Source organism: Dendrobates tinctorius, unplaced genomic scaffold (genome assembly GCF_039654945.1).
Source record: "Dendrobates tinctorius isolate UK_male_01 unplaced genomic scaffold, ASM3965494v1 ptg000342l, whole genome shotgun sequence".
Taxonomy (NCBI): Eukaryota; Metazoa; Chordata; class Amphibia; order Anura; family Dendrobatidae; genus Dendrobates; species Dendrobates tinctorius.
In genome coordinates, this window is record NW_027362008.1 from 1759918 (window position 1) to 1783725 (window position 23808).

The following is a 23808-nucleotide window of genomic DNA, read 5'->3' on the forward strand; positions in this document are numbered from 1 at the left end:
AACTCTGAAAGAGGAAGGGAACTGTACTGAGGCGTGTGACACCAGGACAGTAGGTGGTGAGAACCTGAGGCTGTGGAGGTGGAGTCTGGGAGCGAGAACATTGTGTCACGATCCATTTTTGGATCTGTGTCAGTTTGGGTTGCTCTGACATAAACTTTCTTCCTTTCAGGCCATTGGGGGTTAATATCAATTTTTGCCCTCCGGTGGCCGCTGGTGTTACTGCATGTTTAGTCTGCTGGTGACCACTCCCAGCTTCCTATATAAAGTCACCTGGTACACCAGCTAGCTGTTGGTAATACTGGTCATTTGCTAACTAACCTTGGTGTGAAGACTGGACCTACGTGGTGCTGAGGGGGTTCAGCTTATCTGGAGTAGTGATGATGCTGCTGGATGCTGATCAGATGCCTTACTCTGCTGCTTGGAGCATTGGCAGCAGATAAAGCTAAGTTTTGGCTTTTAGTTACTTTAACCCCGTGGTGTCTGTTTTATCTTTCCTTATGTGTTATTGGTGCAGTTCACTTTATTCCCTGTCTCACCTCCTGGGGAGGGGTGGTTGGGGGTTTAGCTCAGGGCTAAACAGGAGATAGGGACAGGTCGGTGACTTGGGCCTCACTACCATCAAGTGTACCCCCAAGTTAAGGAGAGTCAGGGCACCCCCTTAGCCTGAGAGGCAGTTCAGGGGCCCAGGTTCCTCTTCCCCTGTTTTCCCACTACTGTCCCGTGACACATTGACTCCTCAGAGAGCCCAGCAGAGACCATAGAGGCGGTCGAAGGTAATTAATGGAAGACCCAAGAGAAAGCTGAACCTGCTGATGAAGGAACAGGTTGAACTCTGAAGTGGCAGAGAGTGGGTAGGCAAGCTGCCGCATTTGAAAATATAATTAAAGAAGTTATGGTGCGACGCATGCTAGCCAAAAGGGAACAGGATCATGAAATAGAGATGCTTAGAGACAGTAAGAGACCATGTCGAGCGAGAAAAGGTCCTAAGAAAAGCGGCTGAACACAGATTGGATGAGCTGGAGAAGGAAGTCTCTGAGCTCAGTAAAAAGAAAACCTGCACGTGTTTGGTATCTGCGTACTCATACTGGCCTGGAGAATCATATTGCCAGGTCAGTTTCACTATGTAGTGAACATGATAAATATAAAACTCAAAAAACATTTGTGAAATTGTACTTTTTTTGCAACTGTCCCGTAAAAAGCGAGCCCTCACACTGGTATGGGGATGGAAAATAAACAGTTATGGCTATACCCAGGCAGATGTTGAGATTTATCTCTATTAGAAGAAGAATAAAAGCTCAGTAACTGACTTTTAATATAAGGGCGGCAGGTTCTCTCCTCTTAGAGTGATCCCAGAAGATCCTGTCCAGGAGGGAGGCCGTGTCCTCATGGTGACCTCATGATCTCTCAGAATACAATTACTGGTAAATGGTAACCGTCCTTCCCACAATCTCCATAATGTGAATTAGGAGAGAAGAAACCGCTGGATAGAAATGTGGAGCTTTCTCCAGCTCCTCTGTGGTTCCACCACTGGTGGAGGGAAACTTGGAGAAGTTGTGTTTCTTAGTGCGGCTCCTCCATCTGACTGACGAGGGTCTTCTCTGTCCCTCTCCTCAGGGTCCTCATCCTCCGGGTGCAGAGCAGAGGGCATTAGGCTTTGGCCTCAGTAATTATCACTTCATACTTGGGGCCACAATGTGCTGGGACCTCGGTACCGGTGGTGAGGACCACAACAATGTATTTTAGTCTCTGATCCATAAACCCAGAATTACCGGTTCTGAGAGACGTGTCTCATATATAGACAGATACACGGCAGATCATGTATTCAGTCTGTGTGTCTCCACAGATGGATCCAGGAGGAGAAATCCACCAGAGAGATGTCCCCGTCCTCTGTATCCCCAGGACTGTCCAGAGGAGAATCACAACATCCTGGAGGATCATCAGGTAGATGACACTGAAGCCCCCACAACATCTGACCATGAAGTGATGGGACCTGAGCTCATCTTACATTTTTCTTTTTAGGGTGAAGATCTGATTGATATTAAGGTTGAGGTTATACATGGAGCACAAGAGGCGATCGCAATATGGGCCGATCAGCAGGGTGAGGAGGGGAGACTGTCATGTCTGCTCTGTGGTCACCTACTACTACTGCCATCATCTCATCATCACATGACACAATCTATCCCATCACTGTGTGTTTCCTACAGATGGATCCAGGAGGAGAAATCCACCACAGAGATGTCCCCGTCCTCTGTGTCCCCAGGACTGTCCAGAGGAGAATCACAACATCCCGGAGGATCATCAGGTAGACGGTGCTGAGCCCTGTACCGGATATTTGTATATGGGACATTTCTGATCGAGGTCATAGATGTCACAGATTTTGGTGGTTTCTTGTATTGTGCTGATTGTTACATCTGATATATCAGGGAGAAGATCCGACTAAGAATAAAGTGAAGGATGAGACAGAAAAAGAAGCAATGACGAGGGCGGATCAGCCGTGTGTGAGTGACGGGAAGGAGGAGATTCTGGTAGATGCTTCCAAAGGTGTGTGATAATGACCGGTGTGATAATGATGATGACTGTCCTGTGGTGATGATGGTGACCGGTGTGTGAAATCTTGTGGAGTCTCTGGTGCAGTGAAGCTTATCCACTGTCCACATCACAGCAGTAGCGTCCGGTGATGGTGCGGCTGCTCCTGTAGAGTCCGGCGGTGCACCGATGAATAACAGGGCCGTCTTCACGCCTCTTCTTAATGATTTAGGAAGCACAGATTTAGTTTTCCTTTACCTTTGTGAATATTCCTTCCATCCTTTCCGTCCATATTTTTCTTCCACAAGTCCCGTGCTGTCATATAAATGACTGAGCTTGTGTTACAGGTTATGAATCTCCCCGTCCTATGGATCACGGTGATGTATCAGCCTCTGCCTGGTGCTGGCGAGTGATGACACGTGTAGAGTCGTCCTACCTGTTGCCTCTGTTTGCCTCCCACTGCCTCCTACACTGCGGCCGGCGTTCTGGTCCCTTACATCCAGGTTGACTAACTGATGGCATGAAGAGCCCTGTGGTAAGTCAGTAAGTGACATGCTATGGAGGTGTGGGTCATAAATACGGCTGTCGTCTCTCTTCCACTATGGAGGCCATCTTGGATGTTGGAGGACCAGAATACTGGTCTCAGTGGGAGGAAAGCGGAGGACACCAGGTAGGTAACAGTACATGACATGTTTTGTCACTCCTCTGTGCCGGGGTGTAGAATTGCTTTATCATAAGGGATTACGAGCTTGTATGTACAAACAGCTGCAGTGGCCACATCTAGAGTTGTCGTTATCTGACATCCATGTTGGTTTTTGAGACCTGGTACAATCAACGTATAAACATGGAGACGAGGTACTGCCCAGTGCGGGCGTCCTTTACCATGCACGGATTATATCCCCTGTCAGCATGTCATTTATGGAGAATATTGTAATATGGATAGATTCACTATAGAGAGAAGAGTATTGGGCCGCCCGCATCAGTCACTGCATTCTGGCTTCTCCCTTTTCCCCGTTGCCCCCTTGTCTATAATATTAGGCCCCGCTGCACTCCTCAATGTATAACATCCAGCCCTGTTGCTTCCCCGGTATATAACATCCAGCCCTGTTGCACCCCGGTATATAACATCCAGCCCTGTTGCACCCCCGGTATATAACATCCAGCCCTGTTGCACCCCCGGTATATAACATCCAGCCCTGTTGCACCCCCGGTATATAACATCCAGCCCTGTTGCACCCCCGGTATATAACTTCCAGCACCATTGCATCCCGGTGTATAACATCCGGCCCTGTTGCATCCCGGTGTATAACATCCGGCCCTGTTGCATCCCGGTGTATAACATCCGGCCCTGTTGCACCCCCGGTGTATAACATCCAGCCCTGTTGCACCCCCGGTGTATAACATCCAGCCCTGTTGCACCCCCGGTGTATAACATCCAGCCCTGTTGCACCCCCAGTATACAACATCCATCCCTGTTGCACCCCCGGTGTATAATATCCATCCCTGTTGCACCCCCGGTATATAACATCCAGCCCTGTTGCCCCCCGGTGTATAACATACAGCCCTGTTGCACCCCCAGTATATAACATCCAGCCCTGTTTCCCCCCCGGTGTACAATATCCGGCCCTGTTTCCCCCCCGGTGTACAATATCCGGCCCTGTTGCACCCCCGGTGTATAACATCCAGCCCTGTTGCTCCCCGGTGTATAACATCCAGCCCTGTTGCACCCCCGGTATATAACATCCAGCACCATTGCATCCCGGTGTATAACATCCAGCCCTGTTGCACCCCCAGTATATAACATCCGGCCCTGTTGCCCCCCCTGGCGTATAACATCCAGCCCTGTTGCACCCCCGATGTATAACATCCAGCCCTGTTGCAGCCCCGGTATAGAACATCCAGCCCTGTTGCTCCCTAGTATATAACATCCGGCCCTGTTGCCCCCCCTGGTGTATAACATCCAGCCCTGTTGCCCCCCTGTATGTAACATCCGGCCCTGTTGCACCCCCGGTGTATAACATCCAGCCCTGTTGCCCCCCGGTATATAACATCCGGCCCTGTTGCCCCCCCTGGTGTATAACATCCGGCCCTGTTGCTCCGCGGTGTATAACATCCGGCCCTGTTGCCCCCCCTGGTGTATAACATCCGGCCCTGTTGCCCCCCCTGGTGTATAACATCCGGCCCTGTTGCCCCCCCTGGTGTATAACATCCGGCCCTGTTGCCCCCCCTGGTGTATAACATCCGGCCCTGTTGCCCCCCCGGTGTATAACATCCAGCCCTGTTGCTCCCCGGTGTATAACATCCGGCCCTGTTGCTCCCCCCGGTGTATAACATCCAGCCCTGTTGCCCCCCCCGGTGTATAACATCCAGCCCTGTTGCACCCCCGGTATATAACATCCAGCACCATTGCATCCCGGTGTATAACATCCAGCCCTGTTGCACCCCCGGTATATAACTTCCAGCACCATTGCATCCTGGTGTATAATATCCGGCCCTGTTGCACCCCCGGTGTATAACATCCGGCCCTGTTGCTCCCCCCGGTGTATAACATCCAGCCCTGTTGCACCCCCGATATATAACATCCAACACCATTGCATCCCGGTGTATAACATCCAGCCCTGTTGCACCCCCGGTGTACAATATCCGGGACTGTTGCTCCCCCGGTATATAACATCCAGCCCTGTTGCATCCCCGGTATATAACATCCAGCCCTGTTGCACCCCCTGTGTATAAAATCCAGCAATGTTGCACCCCCGGTATATAACATCCAGCACCATTGCATCCCGGTGTATAACATCCAGCCCTGTTGCACCCCCGGTGTATAACATCCAGCCCTGTTGCACCCCTGGTGTATAACATCCAGCCCTGTTGCATCCCCGGTATATAACATCCAGCCCTGTTGCATCCCCGTGTATAAAATCCAGCAATGTTGCTCCCCCGGTGTATAACATTCAGCCCTGTTGCTCCCCCGGTGTATAACATCCAGCCCTGTTGCACCCCCGGTATATAACATCCAGCACCATTGCATCCCGGTGTATAACATCCAGCCCTGTTGCACCCCTGGTGTATAACATCCAGCCCTGTTGCACCCCTGGTGTATAACATCCAGCCCTGTTGCATCCCCGGTATATAACATCCAGCCCTGTTGCATCCCCGGTGTATAAAATCCAGCAATGTTGCTCCCCCGGTGTATAACATTCAGCCCTGTTGCTCCCCCGGTGTATAACATCCAGCACCATTGCATCCCCGGTGTATAACATCCAGCCCTGTTGCACCCCCGGTATATAACATCCAGCCCTGTTGCACCCCCGGTGTATAACATCCAGCCCTGTTGCACCCCCGGTGTATAACATCCAGCCCTGTTGCACCCCCGGTGTATAACATCCAGCCCTGTTGCACCCCCGGTATATAACATCCAGCCCTGTTGCACCCCCGGTATATAACATCCAGCCCTGTTGCACCCCCGGTGTATAAAATCCAGCAATGTTGCTCCCCCGGTGTATAACATCCAGCCCTTTTGCACCCCCGGTATATAACATCCAGCCCTGTTGCACCCCCGGTATATAACATCCAGCCCTGTTGCACCCCCGGTGTATAAAATCCAGCAATGTTGCTACCCCGGTGTATAACATCCAGCCTTGCTGCACCCCCGGTGTATAACATCCAGCCCTGTTGCTCCCCCGGTGTATAACATCCATCCCTGTTGCACCCCCGTGTATAACATTCAGCCCTGTTGCACCCCCGGTGTATAACATCCAGCCCTGTTGCACCCCCGGTGTATAACATCCGGCCCTGTTGCACCCCCGGTATATAACATCCAGCCCTGTTGCACCCCCGGTATATAACATCCAGCCCTGTTGCACCCCCGGTATATAACATCCAGCCCTGTTGCACCCCCGGTATATAACATCCAGCCCTGTTGCACCCCCGGTGTATAAAATCCAGCAATGTTGCTCCCCCGGTGTATAACATCTAGCCCTTTTGCACCCCCGGTATATAACATTCAGCCCTGTTGCACCCCCGGTATATAACATTCAGCCCTGTTGCACCCCCGGTGTATAAAATCCAGCAATGTTGCTACCCCGGTGTATAACATCCAGCCCTGCTGCACCCCCGGTGTATAACATCCGGCCCTGCTGCACCCCCGGTGTATAACATCCGGCCCTGTTGCACCCCCTGGTGTATAACATCCGGCCCTGTTGCTCCCCCGGTGTATAACATCCATCCCTGTTGCACCCCCGTGTATAACATTCAGCCCTGTTGCACCCCCGGTGTATAACATCCAGCCCTGTTGCACCCCCGGTGTATAACATCCGGCCCTGTTGCACCCCCGGTATATAACATCCAGCCCTGTTGCACCCCCGGTATATAACATCCAGCCCTGTTGCACCCCCGGTGTATAAAATCCAGCAATGTTGCTCCCCCGGTGTATAACATCCATCCCTGTTGCACCCCCGGTGTATAACATCCGGCCCTGTTGCACCCCCGGTATATAACATCCAGCCCTGTTGCACCCCCGGTATATAACATCCAGCCCTGTTGCACCCCCGGTGTATAACATCCATCCCTGTTGCACCCCCGGTGTATAACATCCGGCCCTGTTGCACCCCCGGTATATAACATCCGGCCCTGTTGCACCCCCGGTATATAACATCCAGCCCTGTTGCACCCCCGGTATATAACATCCAGCCCTGTTGCACCCCCGGTGTATAAAATCCAGCAATGTTGCACCCCCGGTGTATAACATCCAGCCCTGTTGCACCCCCGGTGTATAACATCCAGCCCTGTTGCTCCCCCGGTGTATAACATCCAGCCCTGTTGCACCCCCGGTGTATAACATCCAGCCCTGTTGCACCCCCCGGTGTATAACATCCAGCCCTGTTGCACCCCCGGTGTATAACATCCAGCCCTGTTGCACCCCCGGTGTATAACATCCGGCCCTGTTGCACCCCCGGTGTATAACATCCGGCCCTGTTGCACCCCCGGTATATAACATCCAGCCCTGTTGCACCCCCGGTATATAACATCCAGCCCTGTTGCACCCCCGGTGTATAACATCCATCCCTGTTGCACCCCCGGTGTATAACATCCATCCCTGTTGCACCCCCGGTATATAACATCCGGCCCTGTTGCACCCCCGGTATATAACATCCAGCCCTGTTGCACCCCCGGTATATAACATCCGGCCCTGTTGCACCCCCGGTATATAACATCCATCCCTGTTGCACCCCCGGTATATAACATCCGGCCCTGTTGCACCCCCGGTATATAACATCCAGCCCTGTTGCACCCCCGGTATATAACATCCATCCCTGTTGCACCCCCGGTATATAACATCCGGCCCTGTTGCACCCCCGGTATATAACATCCAGCCCTGTTGCACCCCCGGTATATAACATCCAGCCCTGTTGCACCCCCGGTATATAACATCCAGCCCTGTTGCACCCCCGGTGTATAAAATCCAGCAATGTTGCACTCCCGGTGTATAACATCCAGCCCTGTTGCACCCCCGGTGTATAACATCCAGCCCTGTTGCTCCCCCGGTGTATAACATCCAGCCCTGTTGCACCCCCGGTGTATAACATCCAGCCCTGTTGCACCCCCCGGTGTATAACATCCAGCCCTGTTGCACCCCCGGTGTATAACATCCAGCCCTGTTGCTCCCCCGGTGTATAACATCCAGCCCTGTTGCACCCCCCGGTGTATAACATCCAGCCCTGTTGCTCCCCCGGTGTATAACATCCAGCCCTGTTGCACCCCCGGTGTATAACATCCAGCCCTGTTGCACCCCCCGGTGTATAACATCCAGCCCTGTTGCACCCCCGGTGTATAACATCCAGCCCTGTTGCACCCCCGGTGTATAACATCCAGCCCTGTTGCTCCCCCGGTGTATAACATCCAGCCCTGTTGCACCCCCCGGTGTATAACATCCAGCCCTGTTGCACCCCCGGTATATAACATCCAGCCCTGTTGCTCCCCCGGTGTATAACATCCAGCCCTGTTGCACCCCCGGTGTATAACATCCAGCCCTGTTGCACCCCCCGGTGTATAACATCCGGCCCTGTTGCACCCCCGGTATATAACATCCAGCCCTGTTGCACCCCCGGTGTATAACATCCAGCCCTGTTGCACCCCCGGTATATAACATCCGGCCCTGTTGCCCCCCGGTGTATAACATCCAGCCCTGTTGCCCCCTGGTGTATAACATCCGGCCCTGTTGCCCCCGGTATATAACATCCAGTCCTGTTGCCCCCGGTATATAACATTTGGCTCGTCACTTTTTTTTTTACCTATAAATAGGATGAAATTATTTTCTGAGAAGAATTGTGTTACCTGAGAAATAACCTCCTGCCCAGATTCACGGTTGTTCCTCCTCGATTTGTGAATAACGTGATAACAGGGTGTTACCATTCTCCATGCATGCGTCCCCACACTTTCTGACACTCGGCACTGATTGGACAATGTAGGGGAACGCCCTTATGACAAAGGGAATGGTAACACCCAGGTGTCAGTATTTTCCTACATTTATAGGTTGAATAGCAGGAGAACTGCACAGATAAGTGAGAAATAACATTATTACTCCTGAAATGTGAGGATGAAAAACTAAGAGAAAAATGGCTAAAAATCAATAATAAAAATGGATCTGTAAGGCCTATAATGGGGGAAATGTTTTTCATAAGAATCAGCTCTAGTTGTAGATGAGAGAAGTCACACCGGAGAGAAGCCGTACTCCTGTTCACAACGTGGAAGAGGCTTTCCACATACAGTCATATGTAAAAGTTTGGGCACCCCTATTAATGTTAACCTTTTTTCTTTATAACAATTTTGGTTTTTGCAACAGGTATTTCAGTTTCATATATCTAATAACTGATGGACTCAGTTATATTTCTGGATTCAAATGAGGTTTATTGTACTAACAGAAAATGTGCAATCTGCATTTAAACAAAATTTGACCGGTGCAAAAGTATGGGCACCCTTATCATTTTCTTGATTTGAACACTCCTAACTACTTTTTACTGACTTTCTGAAGCACTAAATTGGTTTTGTAACCTCATTGAGCTTTGAACTTCATAGCCAGGTGTATCAAATCATGAGAAAAGGTATTTAAAGTGGCCACTTGCAAGTAGTTCTCCTATTTGATTCTCCTATGAAGAGTGGCATCATGGGCTCCTCAAAACAACTCTCAAATGATCTGAAAACCAAGATTATTCAACATAGCTTTTCAGGGGGAAGGATACAAAAAGTTGTCTCAGAGATTTAACCTGTCAGTTTCCACTGTGAGGAATATAGTAAGGAAATGGAAGAACACAGGTACAGTTCTTGTTAAGCCCAGAAGTGGCAGCCAAGAAAAATATCAGAAAGGCAGAGAAGAAGAATGGTGAGAACAGTCAAGGACAATCCACAGATCACCTCCAAAGACCTGCAGCATCATCTTGCTGCAGATGGTGTCACTGTGCATCGGTCAACAATACAGCGCACTTTGCACAAGGAGAAGCTGTATGGGAGAGTGATGCGAAAGAAGCCGTTTCTGCAAGCACGCCACAAACAGAGTCGCCTGAGGTCTGCAAAAGCACATTTGGACAAGCCAGTTACATTTTGGAAGAAGGTCCTGTGGACTGATGAAACAAAGATTGAGTTGTTTGGTCATACAAAAAGGCGTTATGCATGCGCTGTATTGTTGACCGATGCACAGTGACACCATCTGCAGCAAGATGATGCTGCAGGTCTTTGGAGGTGGTCTGTGGATTGTCCGTGACTGTTCTCACCATTCTTCTTCTCTGCCTTTCTGATATTTTTCTTGGCCTGCCACTTCTGGGCTTAACAAGAACTGTACCTGTGTTCTTCCATTTCCTTACTATGTTCCTCACAGTGGAAACTGACAGGTTAAATCTCTGAGACAACTTTTTGTATCCTTCCCCTGAAAAGCTATGTTGAATAATCTTTGTTTTCAGATCATTTGAGAGTTGTTTTGAGGAGCCCATGATGCCACTCTTCATAGGAGAATCAAATAGGAGAACTACTTGCAAGTGGCCACTTTAAATACCTTTTCTCATGATTTGATACACCTGGCTATGAAGTTCAAAGCTCAATGAGGTTACAAAACCAATTTAGTGCTTCAGGAAGTCAGTAAAAAGTAGTTAGGAGTGTTCAAATCAAGAAAATGATAAGGGTGCCCATACTTTTGCACCGGTCAAATTTTGTTTAAATGCAGATTGCACATTTTCTGTTAGTACAATAAACCTAAACCTCATTTGAATCCAGAAATATAACTGAGTCCATCAGTTATTAGACATATGAAACTGAAATACCTGTTGCAAAAACCAAAATTGTTATAAAGAAAAAAGGTTAACATTAATAGGGGTGCCCAAACTTTTACATATGACTGTAAGTCAGATCTTGTGAGGCATGAAAACATTCACATCGGAGAGAAGCCGTACTCCTGTTCACAAGGTGGGAAATGCTTTGTAAACAAGTTGCATTATATTAATATATAATAATAATCTTTATTTTTATATAGCGCTAACATATTCCGCAGCGCTTTACAGTTTGCACACATTATCCTCACTGTCCCTGATGGGGCTCACAATCTAAATTCCCTATCAGTATGTCTTTGGAGTGTGGGAGGAAACCGGAGTACCTGGAGGAAACCCACGCAAACAGCGGGAGAACATACAAACTCCTTGCAGATGTTGTCCTTGGTGGGATTCGAACCCAGGACTCAAGTGCAAGGCTGCAGTGCTAACCACTGAGCCACCGTGCTGCCCATCATTAACCTCTTAAAAGAGTGTAACACTGGTGGGTGTGGACTGCGCCATTGGGCTAGACTGGAGTTGCGTGATTAAATGTCTACTGGGTAGTCACTAGAGCCTCTGCTGGTGAGGATAGGCTGGGCCGCCGATAGACACCAGGCACCATTCCAGGGCAGTCCCTGGAACTGGATCAACTGACTGGAGGGTCAGAGCCTCGGGAACGGGGTACATGTGGGCGAGGCAGATGTGTAGTCAGACGGTCCGAGGTCAGGTCAGGCAGCAGTGGTTCAGAATTTGTAGCCGACGTCAGGAGCGGAGAGATCAGGATAAACGAGAAGGCAAGCAGAGTGATAACGGGAGGGAAAACAACAAAACTCCCTGACTGTGAGCGAGATGCTACCAGCAAACTGGAACCTAAGCTCAGGCAAGGCGAGGAGGGTGACGCTGCCTGATATAGCACCTGATGGCTGGTGATTGGCTGGACACAGCAGGGTCAAATTCCTGCAGGATCTGTCCGTGCCTCCCTATAGACCTGTGGAGACATGAGGGATATGCAGCAGAGTTGGGAGTGCTGTATGGAGTCAGCGCGGCGGCCATATATAAGGATAAGCAGAGCGGTGACTGCAGTGAGTAGCACGGTGACAGGAACGCAGGCGAGTCACCGCTGTGACAAGGGGCTTTCTGGTTTTGGAAATACACCGTCTTTCAGCTGCAGTTTATTAAAACAAATAACAATTCTGCTTCATTCCCTCTCCCCAGCTCCAGTGCTGAGTCTCCATTCCTGTTCCCAGTGTCTGTTATTGTCTGCAGCGCTGATATCACATTGACAGCGCTGCAGCCAGTCGGTGAGTTCTGTGGTTTTGAGCAGCTGATGCCATCTATTTGGGCAGAGCCGCTGATCTCCGCTATTGGCTATAGTGCTGTCAATGAGGCGTCAGCGCTGCCAACAGTGACAGACACACAACTTTCAGTGGTGCAGCCTCCGCTCTGGACCTGGGGAGGTGGAGTGAAGCACAGGTTGCCTTTTTCCAACAAACAGCTGGACGACAGGAGTTTCTGAACCTGGAAAACCCCTCTATCCACCAGGACAATTGTTTTTCATTGTTGAATTCCAGGAGCCATCATTTCTTTATTAATAGAAATAAACTCGCAGAGAATGACTAGATCTCAATAAGGCTGGGGGCTTTTATACATTAGTTTGTGGGCCCCATAGAGTGTTTCATTTGGACAGGTCACAAATTGTAAATTATCATATATGAGCCATAAAATTGGCGTGCTATACAACAAATATCAAAAGAATTATTAGGATGATTAGAACATATTACATATTAATACACATTATTAAAAGATTCAACAAGGACAGAGAACCTAGAAGAAAGCCAAAAAGCTGGGGTAAGCAGACAACCAGTATATTATCCCAGTGGCTGGTGGTAAGCGACCCACATATAGGCTTTAGGGAAGGGTCATCGTTAGTTTTAATGTACAACCTATATTGACCCTGATGCTATCAGGTGAAATGCTATGTTGGTTAATGCCGCCTATAACCTATCCTTTATATGGCAAATGCAATGAATACAGTAAGGTTGTAACTGAACATAAGTGGTGCTTCCCCATGTTGTGATTGGTGTCCCCCAGGATATGGCACAACCCCGACGCGTGTTTCACTGTAGCCTTTTCACAAGGAGACGTCATTTATTAGTTGTATGAGGAGCTTTTTTTGTGAGATGAGTTTTATTTGTCAACGTATTACTTTTCTTTCTTCTGACAAGATGTAAAGTTTATTAATGACATATATAAAATCACTTGGCATAGTATGCCCCTTCTTTAAGCATCTAGTTTTCTCTCTCACATTATATTCATTTATCTTAAAAGATTTGTGTGTTATTTATTATAGATTTCAGCACTTTATATATTATTCATTATATTCTCTGTTGTCATATATCACTTAGGCACTTTGGCACGTTTGCACTTTTTGCACAATGGGCACTTGGAGTCATCATATTATTACTGATGCAATGGGCGGATTAGTGCTGTGATATATTATTTTTTAACATACTTTTTTTCAGGTGGTGACATTATATGTATTTTTAATCCTTTAATGAATGTATGATCATTGATATCTTATTTTTCGTGCGTGCACCTGTGTACATGTAGTACTATTTACCACTAATAATAAAGGTAATTTTATTCGCCTTGCGTTCTTCCAGTATTTTATTTCTGTCTGGGTACCGTTTAGGTTTTATCTTCTCCGAATGGTCTGCCATTCCTTTTGATACATAATTGGTCGGTATTTTATGTGCATTTGATAATATCTTTAATCACTATTTTGACCGATATCCATTTCTGTATCTTTTATTGGTTTTATCCTTAAAGTTAGAGAGTAGAGCGAATCGCTGAAACTCTGCCAGAATCACTGGTAGGCCGGCTCCACACTTAACGTATGGAATCATAGAATCATAGAATGGTAGAGTTGGAAGGGACCTCCTGAGCCATCTGGTCCAACCCCCTGCTCAAAGCAGGATTCGCTAAATCATCCCAGTCAGATGTCTGTCCAGCCTCTGTTTGAAGACTTCCATTGAAGGAGAACTCACCACTTCTCGTGGCAGCTTGTTCCACTCATTGATCACCTAACTGTCAAAAAGTTTTTTCTAATATCTAATCTGTGTCTCCTCCCATTCAGTTTCATCCCATTGCTTCTAGTCTTTCCTTGTGCAAATGAGAATAAAGTTGATCCTTCTACAATGTGACATCCCTTGAGATATTTGTAGACAGCTATTAAGTCTCCTCTCAGTCTTCTCTTTTGCAAACTAAACATTCCCAAATCCTGCAACCTTTCCTCATAAGACAGGGTTTGCAGACCGGTCACCATTCTGGTCGCTCTTTTCTGAACTTGCTCCAGTTTGTTGATGTCTTTTTTGAAATGTGGTGCCCAAAACTGGACACAATATTCCAGATGAGGTCTGACCAAAGAGGAGTAGAGGGAAATAATGACTTCACGTGATCTAGACTGTATGCTTCTGTTAATACATCCTAGAATTGCATTTGCCTTTTTTGCTGCTGCATCACACTGTTGACTCATATTCAGTCTGTGATCTATTAGTATACCCAAGTCTTTTTCACATGTGCTGTCACTTAGCCCTATTCCTCCCATTCTATATATGCTTTTTTCATTTTTATTGCCCAGATGTAGTAATTTGCATTTCTCCCTGTTAAAAACCATTCTGTTAGTTACTGCCCACTTCTCCAGTTTATTTATATCTTTTTGAATCCTCTCTCTCTTCTCTAGTATTAGCTATCCCTACTAGCTTTGTGTCATCAGCAAATTTAATCAGTTTACCCTCAATTCCTTCATCTAAATCGTTGATAAAGATGTTGAACAATACAGGGCCCAGGAAAATCGGTCCGAGTCTCCCTGCCGAGAGTCGCAGGAGTGTAATGCGAGTGCAATCCGATTTGTCACACCTAGCGTCCGATTTACATCTGATTGCAATGCGATTTTATCATGAGCTTTTACGTACAGCAATCCTCTGTCATTTACACATTGTTTTCAAAGGAAATATTCTTCAAAACACACACACATACAGTATATATATATAATAGATACACTACCGTTCAAAAGTTTGCGGTCACCCAGACAATTTTGCATTTTCCATGAAAACTCATACTTTTATGAATCGGATGAGTTGCCAAATGAATGTTAAATCTCGTCCAGACAGTGACGAGGTTCGAAAAAAAGATTTTTATTTGAAATAATAATTTTCTCCTTCATACTTTGCTGTCGTCACAGAATGCTCCTTTGCAGCAATTCCAGCATTGCAGACCTTTGGCATTCTAGCAGTTAATTTGCTGTGGTCATCTGGAGAAATTTCCCCCCTTGCTTCCAGAAGCTCCTCCCACATGTCGGTTTGGCTTGATGGGCACTTTTTGCACCATACGGTCAAGCTGCTCCCACCACAGCTCAATGGGGTTGAGATCTGGTGACTGCACTGGCCACTCCATTACAGATAGAATACCAGCTGCCGGCTTCTTCCCTAAATAGTTCTTTCATAATTTGGGGGTGTGCTTTGGGTCATTGTCCTGTTGTGGGATGAAATTGGCTCCAATCAAGCGCTGTCCACAGGGTATGACATGGCGTTGCAAAATGGAGTGATAGCCTTCCTTATTCAAAATATCTCTTACCTTGTAGAAATCTCCCACTTTACCAGCACCAAAGCAACCCCTGACCATCACATTACCTCCACCATGCTTGACAGATGGCGTCAGGCACTCTTCCAGCATCTTTTCAGTTGTTCTGCATCTCACAAATGTTCTTATGTGTGATCCAAACACCTCACACTTGGATTTGTCTGTCCATAACACTTTTTACCAATCTTCCTCTGTCCAATGTCTGTGTTCTTTTGCCCATATTAATCTTTTCCTTTTATTAGCCAGTCTCAGATATGGCTTTTTCTTTGCCACTCTGCCCTGAAGGCCAGCATCCCGGAGTCGCCTCTTCACTGTAAACGTTGACACTGGCGTTTTGCGTGTACTATTTAATGAAGTTGCCAGTTGAGGACCTGTGAGGCGTCGATTTCTCAAACTACAGACTCTACAGTCATGGCCAAAAGTTTAGAGAATGACACAAATATTATATTTTCACATGATCTGCTGGCCTCTGGTTTTTATGTGTGTTTGTCAGATGTTTTTATCACATACAGAAATATAATTGCAATCATATTATGAGTAACAAAAGGTTATATTGACAGTTAGAATGAGTTAATGCAGCAAGTCAATATTTGCAGTGTTGACCCTTCTTCAGGACCTCAGCAATTCTCCCTGGTATGCTCTCAATCAACTTCTGGATCAAATCCTGACTGATAGCAGTCCATTCTTGCAAAATCAATGCTTTTATTTTGTCTGAATTTGAAGGTTTTTGTTTGTCCACCCGTCTCTTGATGATTGACCACAAGTTCTCAATGGGATTAAGATCTGGGGAGTTTCCAGGCCATGGTCCCAAAATCTCTATGTTTTGTTCCCTGAGCCATTTAGTTATCACCTTTGCTTTATGGCAAGGTGCTCCATCATGTTGAAAAAGGCATTGTTGATCGCCAAACTGCTCTTGGACGGTTGGGAGAAGTTGCTCTCGGAGGACATTCTGGTACCATTCTTTATTCATGGCTGTGTTTTTAGGCAAGACTGAGAGAGAGCCCATTTCCTTGGCTGAGAAGCAACCCCACACATGAATGGTTTCAGGATGCTTGACAGTTGGCATGAGACAAGACTGGTGGTAGCGCTCACCTGGTCTTCTCCGAATAAGCCGTTTTCCAGATGTCCCAAACAATCGAAAAGGGGATTCATCAGAGAAAATGACTTTACCCCAGTACTCAGCAGTCCACTCCCTGTACCTCTTGCAGAATATCAGTCTGTCCATGATGTTTTTTCTGGAGAGAAGTGGCTTCTTTGCTGCCCTCCTTGAGACCAGGCCTTGCTCCAAGAGTCACCGCCTCACAGTGCGTGCAGATGCACTCACACCTGCCTGCTGCCATTCCTGAGCAAGCTCTGCACTGCTGGTAGCCCGATCCCGCAGCTAAAACACTTTTAAGAGATGGTACTGGCGCTTGCTGGTCTTTCTTGGGCGCCCTGGAGCCTTTTTGGCAAGAAGGGAACCTCTCTCCTTGAAGTTCTTGATGATGCGATAGATTGTTGACTGAGGTGCAATCTTTCTAGCTGCGATACTCTTCCCTGTTAGGCCATTTTTGTGCAGTTCAATGATGACTGCACGTGTTTCTTTAGAGATAACCATGGTTAACAGAAGAGAAACAATGATGCCAAGCACCAGCCTCCTTTTAAAGTGTCCAGTGGTGTCATTCTTACTTAATCATGACAGATTGATCTCCAGCCCTGTCCTCATCAACACCCACACCTGTGTTAATGGAGCAATCACTGAAACGATGTTAGCTGGTCCTTTTAAGGCAGGGCTGCAATGATGTTGATATGTGTTTTGGGGGATAAAGTTCATTTTCTAGGCAAATATTGACTTTGCAAGTAATTGCTGTTAAGCTGATCACTCTTTATAACATTCTGGAGTATATGCAAATTGCCATTAGAAAAAATGAAGCAGTAGACTTTGTAAAAATTAATATTTGTGTCATTCTCAAAACTTTTGGCCATGAATGTACTTGTCTTGTTGCTCAGTTCTGCAGCGGGGCCTCCCACTTCTCTTTCTACTCTGGTTAGAGCCTGTTTGTGCTCTCCTCTGAAGGGAGCAGTACACACCGTTGTAGGAAATGTTCGGTTTCTTGGCAACTTCTCGCATGGAATAGCCTTCATTTCTAAGAACAAGAATAGACTGTCGAGTTTCACATGAAAGTTCTTTTTTTCTGGCCATTTTGAGAGTTTAATGGAACCAACAAATGTAATGCTCCAGATTCTCAACTAGCTCAAAGGAAGGTCAGGTTTATAGCTTCTCTAATCAGCCAAACTGTTTTCAGCTGTGCTAACATACTTGCACAAGGGTTTTCAAGGGTATTCTAACCATCCATTAGCCTTCTTGCACAGTTAGCAAACACAAAGTACCATAAGAACACTGGAGTGACGGGTGTTGGAAATGGGCCTCTATACACCTATGAAGATATTGCATGACAAGCCAGACGTTTGCAGCTAGAATAGTCATTTACCACATTTACAATGGATAGAGTGTATCTCTGATTCATTTAATGTTAGCTTCATTGGAAAAAAACTATGCTCTTCTTTCAAAAATAAGGAAATTTCTAAGTGAGCCTAAACTTTTGAACGGTAGTGTAGATTAAAAGGCGGCAAATCATCTGCTGCGTACAGTACAATCACAGAGTGACAGGTTACAACAGAAGAGATATATACAATCATACACCGTGTTCCAAATTATTATGATATTTTTCTATGATTTTCCTAAATAGTCGGTACAAATGACAGTCGGTCTAATAAAAGTCATCACCCGTTAGAGTATACAACAAATTTTATTGGAAACCTCCCAAAGATAACAGTATAATCTCCAAAATGAATAAACACTCACAATGCACTGTTCCAAATTATTACACACAGTAGAATTTCTAAACATTTTATATGTTTTAAAGAACTGAAAATGCTCATTTGTGGAATTTGCAGCATTAAGAGGTCACATTCACTGAACAAAAAAGCTATTTAACACCAAAACATCCTAACAGGCCAAGTTACATGTTAACATAGGAACCCTTCTGTGACATCACCTTCACAATTCTTGCATCCATTGAACTTGTGAGTTTTTGGAGAGTTTCTGCTTGTATTTCTTTGCATGAAGTCAGAATAGCCTCCCAGAGATGCTGTTTGGATGTGAGCTGCCTCCCACCCTCATAGATCTTTTGCTTGATGATACTCCAAAGGTTCTCTACAGGGTTGAGGTCAGGGGAAGATGGTGGCCACACCATGAGTTTATCTCCTTTTATGCCTATAGCAGTCAATGACTCGGAGGGATTCTTTGCAGCATGAGATGGGGCAGTGACATGCATGAAGAGGATTTTGCTCCTGAAGGCACGTTTCTACTTTTTATACCATGGAAGACAGCTGTCAGTCAGAAACTCGATATACTTTGCAGAGGTCATTTTCACACCTTCAGGAACCCTAAAGAGCCCTACCAGCTGTTTCCCCATGATTCCAGCCCAAAACATGACTCCTCCACCTCCTTGCTGACGTCGCAGCCTTGTTGGGACATGGTGGCCATCCACCAACCATCCACTACTCCATCCATCTGGACCATCCAGGGTTGCTCGACACTCATCAGTAAACAAGACTGTTTGAAAATTAGTCTTCATGTATGTCTGGGCCCACTGCAACCAATTCTGTTTGTGAACACTGTTTAGGGGTGGTCGAATAGTAGATTTATGCACCACAGCAAGCCTTTGAAGGATCCTACACCTTGAGGCTCGAGGGACTCCAGAGGCACCAGCAGCTTTAAATATCTGTTTGCTGGTTTGTAATGGCTTTTTAGCAGCCACTCTCTTAATCTGATAAACTTGCCTGGTAGAAACCTTCCTCATTCTACCTTTATCAGCACAAACATGTCTGTGCTCAGAATCAACCACAAATCTCTTAACAGTACGATGATCACGTTTAAATTTTTAGGAAATATCTAATGTTTTCATCTCTTGACCAAGGCATTGCACTATTTGATGCTTTTCAGCAGCAGAGAGGTCCTTTTTCTTTCCTAAATTCCTTGAAACCCGTGCCCTGCTTAATAATGTGGAACATTATTCTTAAGTAGTTTTCTTTTTATTGGGCTCACCTGGTAAACGAATTATCACAGGCGTTTGAGATTGATTTCAGTGATCCAAAGAGCCCTGATACACAATACCATCTATGAGTTTATTTGAAAAACAAAAAATTACATCTTTATGACACTTAAATCCAATTTGCATAATAATTTGGATCACAGTGTAGAGTACAGACCAAAAGTTTGGACACACTTTCTCATTCAAAGAGTTTTCTTTATTTTCATGACTATGAAAATTGTAGATTCACTCTGAAGGCATCAAAACTATGAATTACCACATGTGGAATTATATAATTAACAAAAAAAGTGTAAAACAACTGAAAATACTGTATGTCTTATTTTCTAGGTTCTTCAAAGTAGCCACCTTTTGCTTTGATTACTGCTTTGCACACTCTTGGCATTCTCTTGATGAGCTTCAAGAGGTAGTCACCGGAAATGGTTTTCACTTCACAGGTGTGCCCTGTCAGGTTTAATAAGTGGGATTTCTTGCCTTATAAATGAGGTTGGGACCATCAGTTGTGTTGTGCAGAAGTCTGGTGGATACACAGCTGCTAGTCCTACTGAATAGACTGTTAGAATTTGTATTATGGCAAGAAAAAAGCAGCTAAATAATGAAAAACGAGTGGCCATCATTACTTTAAGAAATGAAGGTCAGTCAGTCCGAAAAATTGGGAGAAATTTGAAAGTGTCCCGAAGTGCAGTGGCAAAAACCATCAAGCACTACAAAGAAACTGGCTCACATGAGGACCGCCCCAGGAAAGGAAGACCAAGAGTCACCTCTGCTGTGGAGGATAAGTTCATCCAAGTCACCAGCCTCAGAAATCGCAGGTTAACTGCAGCTCAGATTAGAGACCAGGTCAATGCCACACAGAGTTCTAGCAGCAGACACATCTCTACAACAACTGTTAAGAGGAGACTTTGTGCAGCAGGCCTTCATGGTAAAATAGCTGCTAGGAAACCACTGCTAAGAACAGGCCACAGACAGGAGAGACTTGATTGGGCTAAAGAACACAAGGAATGGACATTAGACCAGTGGAAATCTGGGCTTTGGTCTGATGAGTCCAAATTTGAGATCTTTGGTTCCAACCACTGTGTCTTTGTGCGACGCAGAAAAGGTGAACGGATGGACTCTACATGCCTGGTTCCCACCGTGAAGCATGGAGGAGGAGGTGTGATGGTGTGGGGGTGCTGGTGACACTGTTGGGGATTTATTCAAAATTGTAGGCATACTGAACCAGCATGGCTACCACAGCATCTTGCAGCGGCATGCTATTCCATCCGGTTTGTGTTTAGTTGGACCATCATTTATTTTTCAACAGGACAATGACCTCAAACACACCTCCAGGCTGTGTAAGGGCTATTTGACCAAGAAGGAGATGACTTGGCCTCCACAGTCAGAAGACCTGAACCCAATCAAGATGGTTTGGGGTGAGCTGGACCGCAGAGTGAAGGCAAAAGGGCCAACAAGTGCTAAGCATCTCTGGGAACTCCTTCAAGACTGTTGGAAGACCATTTCCGGTGACTACCTCTTGAAGCTCATCAAGAGAATGCCAAGAGTGTTCAAAGCAGTAATCAAAGAAAAAGGTGGCTACTTTGAAGAACCTAGAATATAAGACATATTTTCAGTTGTTTCACACTTTTTTGTTAATTATATAATTCCACATGTGGTAATTCATAGTTTTGATGCCTTCAGAGTGAATCTACAATTTTCATAGTCATGAAAATAAAGAAAACTCTTTGAATGAGAAAGTGTGTCCAAACTTTTGGTCTGTACTGTAGAATAGATGTGTATATACAGCTCTGGCAAAAATTAAGAGAACACCACATCAAAACCCTGTCATGGGCAGCCCAATCTCCAGACCTGAACCCCATTGGAAACCTCTGAAATGTAATCAAGAGGATGATGGATAGTCACAAGCCACCAAACAAAGAAGAGCTGCTTAAATTTATGCACCAGGAACAGTGTAAAAGACTGGTGGAAAGTAGCCAAGACGCATGAAAGCTGTGATTAAAAATCATGGTTATTCCACAAAATATTGATTTCTGAACTCTTCCTGAGTTAAAACATTAGTGTTGTTGTTTCTAAATGATTATGAACTTGTTTTCTTAGCATTATTTGAGGTCTGCAAGTGCTGCATTCTTGTTATTTTGACCATTTCTCATTTTCATAAAATAAATACAAAACTTAGTGCTTGGAAATTCAGGGACATGTCAGTAGTTTATAGAATAAAAGAAAAGTTTAAAAAATATACCTATAAAGAGAAAAATCAGACAAACTGATAATTTTGAAGTTGTCTCTTAATTTTTGCTAGAGCTGTATATATGTCAGTGACACACACATATATGTATCTATATTGCATAGAGCGATAGATAAAAGAAAAGCCGGTAATTCGTCTGCCGTGTTCTGTAAAATCACTGCAGGAGCTGACAGCATAGAAGAGATGAATTACATACAGTAAATACAAATAGAATAGGTAGATATATACATGTCAGTGACAAATACAATTAGTGCAGTGTGTTTGCAAATTACTGTACATGAATTTAATTAATAAAAAATTATTTTTCAGAAAAAAGTCATGGGCTCCTGCGCAATTTTTGTAACCAGCAGAGGGAAAGCCAACGACTGGGGGCAGATGTTTATAGCCCAGGAAGGGGGTAATACCCATGGAGCTTCCCAGGCTATCAGTATCAGTTCACAACTGTATACGACCCCCCAAAAATGACATGGGGTCCCCCTATAATTATTAACCAGCAAACACTATGCAGACAGCTGCATGCTGATATTAATAGCCTAGGAATGGGCCATGGATACTGGCCCCCCGTCTAAAACCATCAGCTCTCAGCCACCCCAGAGAAGGCGCATCTCTAAGATGTGCCTATTCTAGCACTTAGCCTCACTCTTTCCACTTGCCCTGTAGCGGTGGCAAGTGGGGTAATAATTGGGGTGGTTGATGTCACCTTTGCATTGTCTGGTGACATCAAGCCCCGTGGTTAGTAATGGAGAGGCGTCAATAAGACGCCCCCATTACTAACCCCATAGTCACATTGTAAGAAAATGCAGACACTCAGAAAAAGTCCTTTAATTGAAAAAAGACACATACTTCTATAATATTCTTAATTAAACCATGCTTAAGACCTCGCCTAATTCCCCCTGATGCCCTAGTCATCTGCAAAAGAGGTAAAAAAAAAACAAGCAACAAAAATCCTCACCTTTCCGCAGAGATGCCTTTAATCCACTAGTCACAGACAATACAAAGGCAACATCAACCCCCCCAACTATTACCCCACTTGCCACAGGTACAGGGCAAGTGGGAAGAGCGAGGCTATTATTCATTATAGGGGAACCCCACGTCATTTTTGGGGGGGTCCCCTGTTTAATAGCCAGTAAAGGCTAAGTATGCAGTTGTGAGCCGATATTAATAGCCTGGGAAACTCCATGGGTATTGCCCTCCTCCCAGGCTATAAATATCTGTCCCCAGTCGTTGCCTTGTTCTCTGCTAGTTACAAAAATTGCGCAAGTGCCTGCGTCATTTTTTTCGAAAAATAATCTTTTATTAATTAAATACATGTACAGTAAATTGCACACACTGCACTAATTGTAATTGTCACTGACCTCTATATATCTACCTATTCTATTTGTATTTACTGTATGTAATCCATCTCTTCTATCTTGTCAGCTCCTGCAGTGAGTCTACAGAACACCGCAGATTAATTATTGGCTTTTCTTCTATCTCTCGATGCAATATATATACATGTACAGTATATATATACTGTGTGTATGTGTATATATAATATATATATAATATATATTATATATACAGTGCCTTGCAAAAGTATTCGGCCCCCTGGAACTTTTCAACCTTTTCCCACATATCAGGCTTCAAACATAAAGATACCAAATGTAAATTTTTGGTGAAGAATCAACAACAAGTGGGACACAATTGTGAAGTTGAACGAAATTTATTGGTTATTTTAAATTTTTGTGGAAATTCAAAAACTGAAAAGTGGGGCGTGCAATATTATTCGGCCCCTTTAATACTTTGTTGCGCCACCTTTTGCTGCGATTACAGCTGCAGTCGCTTGGGGTATGTCTCTATCAGTTTTGTACATCGAGAGACTAAAATTCTCGCCCATTCTTCCTTGGCGAACAGCTCGAGCTCAGTGAGGTTGGATGGAGATCGTTTGTGAGCAGCAGTTTTCAGCTCTTTCCACAGATTCTCGATTGGATTCAGGTCTGGACTGTGACTTGGCCATTCTAACACCTGGATA

The 23808-nt window shown here is 45.5% G+C and overlaps 2 protein-coding genes across 4 annotated transcripts in view; one reads left to right on the forward strand and one right to left on the reverse strand.

Moving 5' to 3' along the window:
- The window catches only part of LOC141074931 (uncharacterized), a 1026924-nt gene that overhangs the window by 92029 nt on the left and 911087 nt on the right, over nt 1-23808 (reverse strand). The gene's annotated exons all lie outside the window — the stretch shown is intronic.
- LOC141074923 (uncharacterized) overlaps nt 1-23808 on the forward strand; it is a 41235-nt gene that overhangs the window by 9770 nt on the left and 7657 nt on the right. The window contains exons 5-10 of one of the 2 annotated variants that reach the window (XM_073562237.1): nt 1844-1941; nt 2020-2098; nt 2205-2302; nt 2424-2541; nt 9219-9292; nt 10917-10977. In XM_073562237.1, coding sequence (XP_073418338.1) covers nt 1844-1941; nt 2020-2098; nt 2205-2302; nt 2424-2541; nt 9219-9292; nt 10917-10977 — 528 coding nt within the window. The remainder of the gene's footprint in view (nt 1-1843; nt 1942-2019; nt 2099-2204; nt 2303-2423; nt 2542-9218; nt 9293-10916; nt 10978-23808) is intronic. The other variant, XM_073562238.1, reaches the window with a different exon arrangement.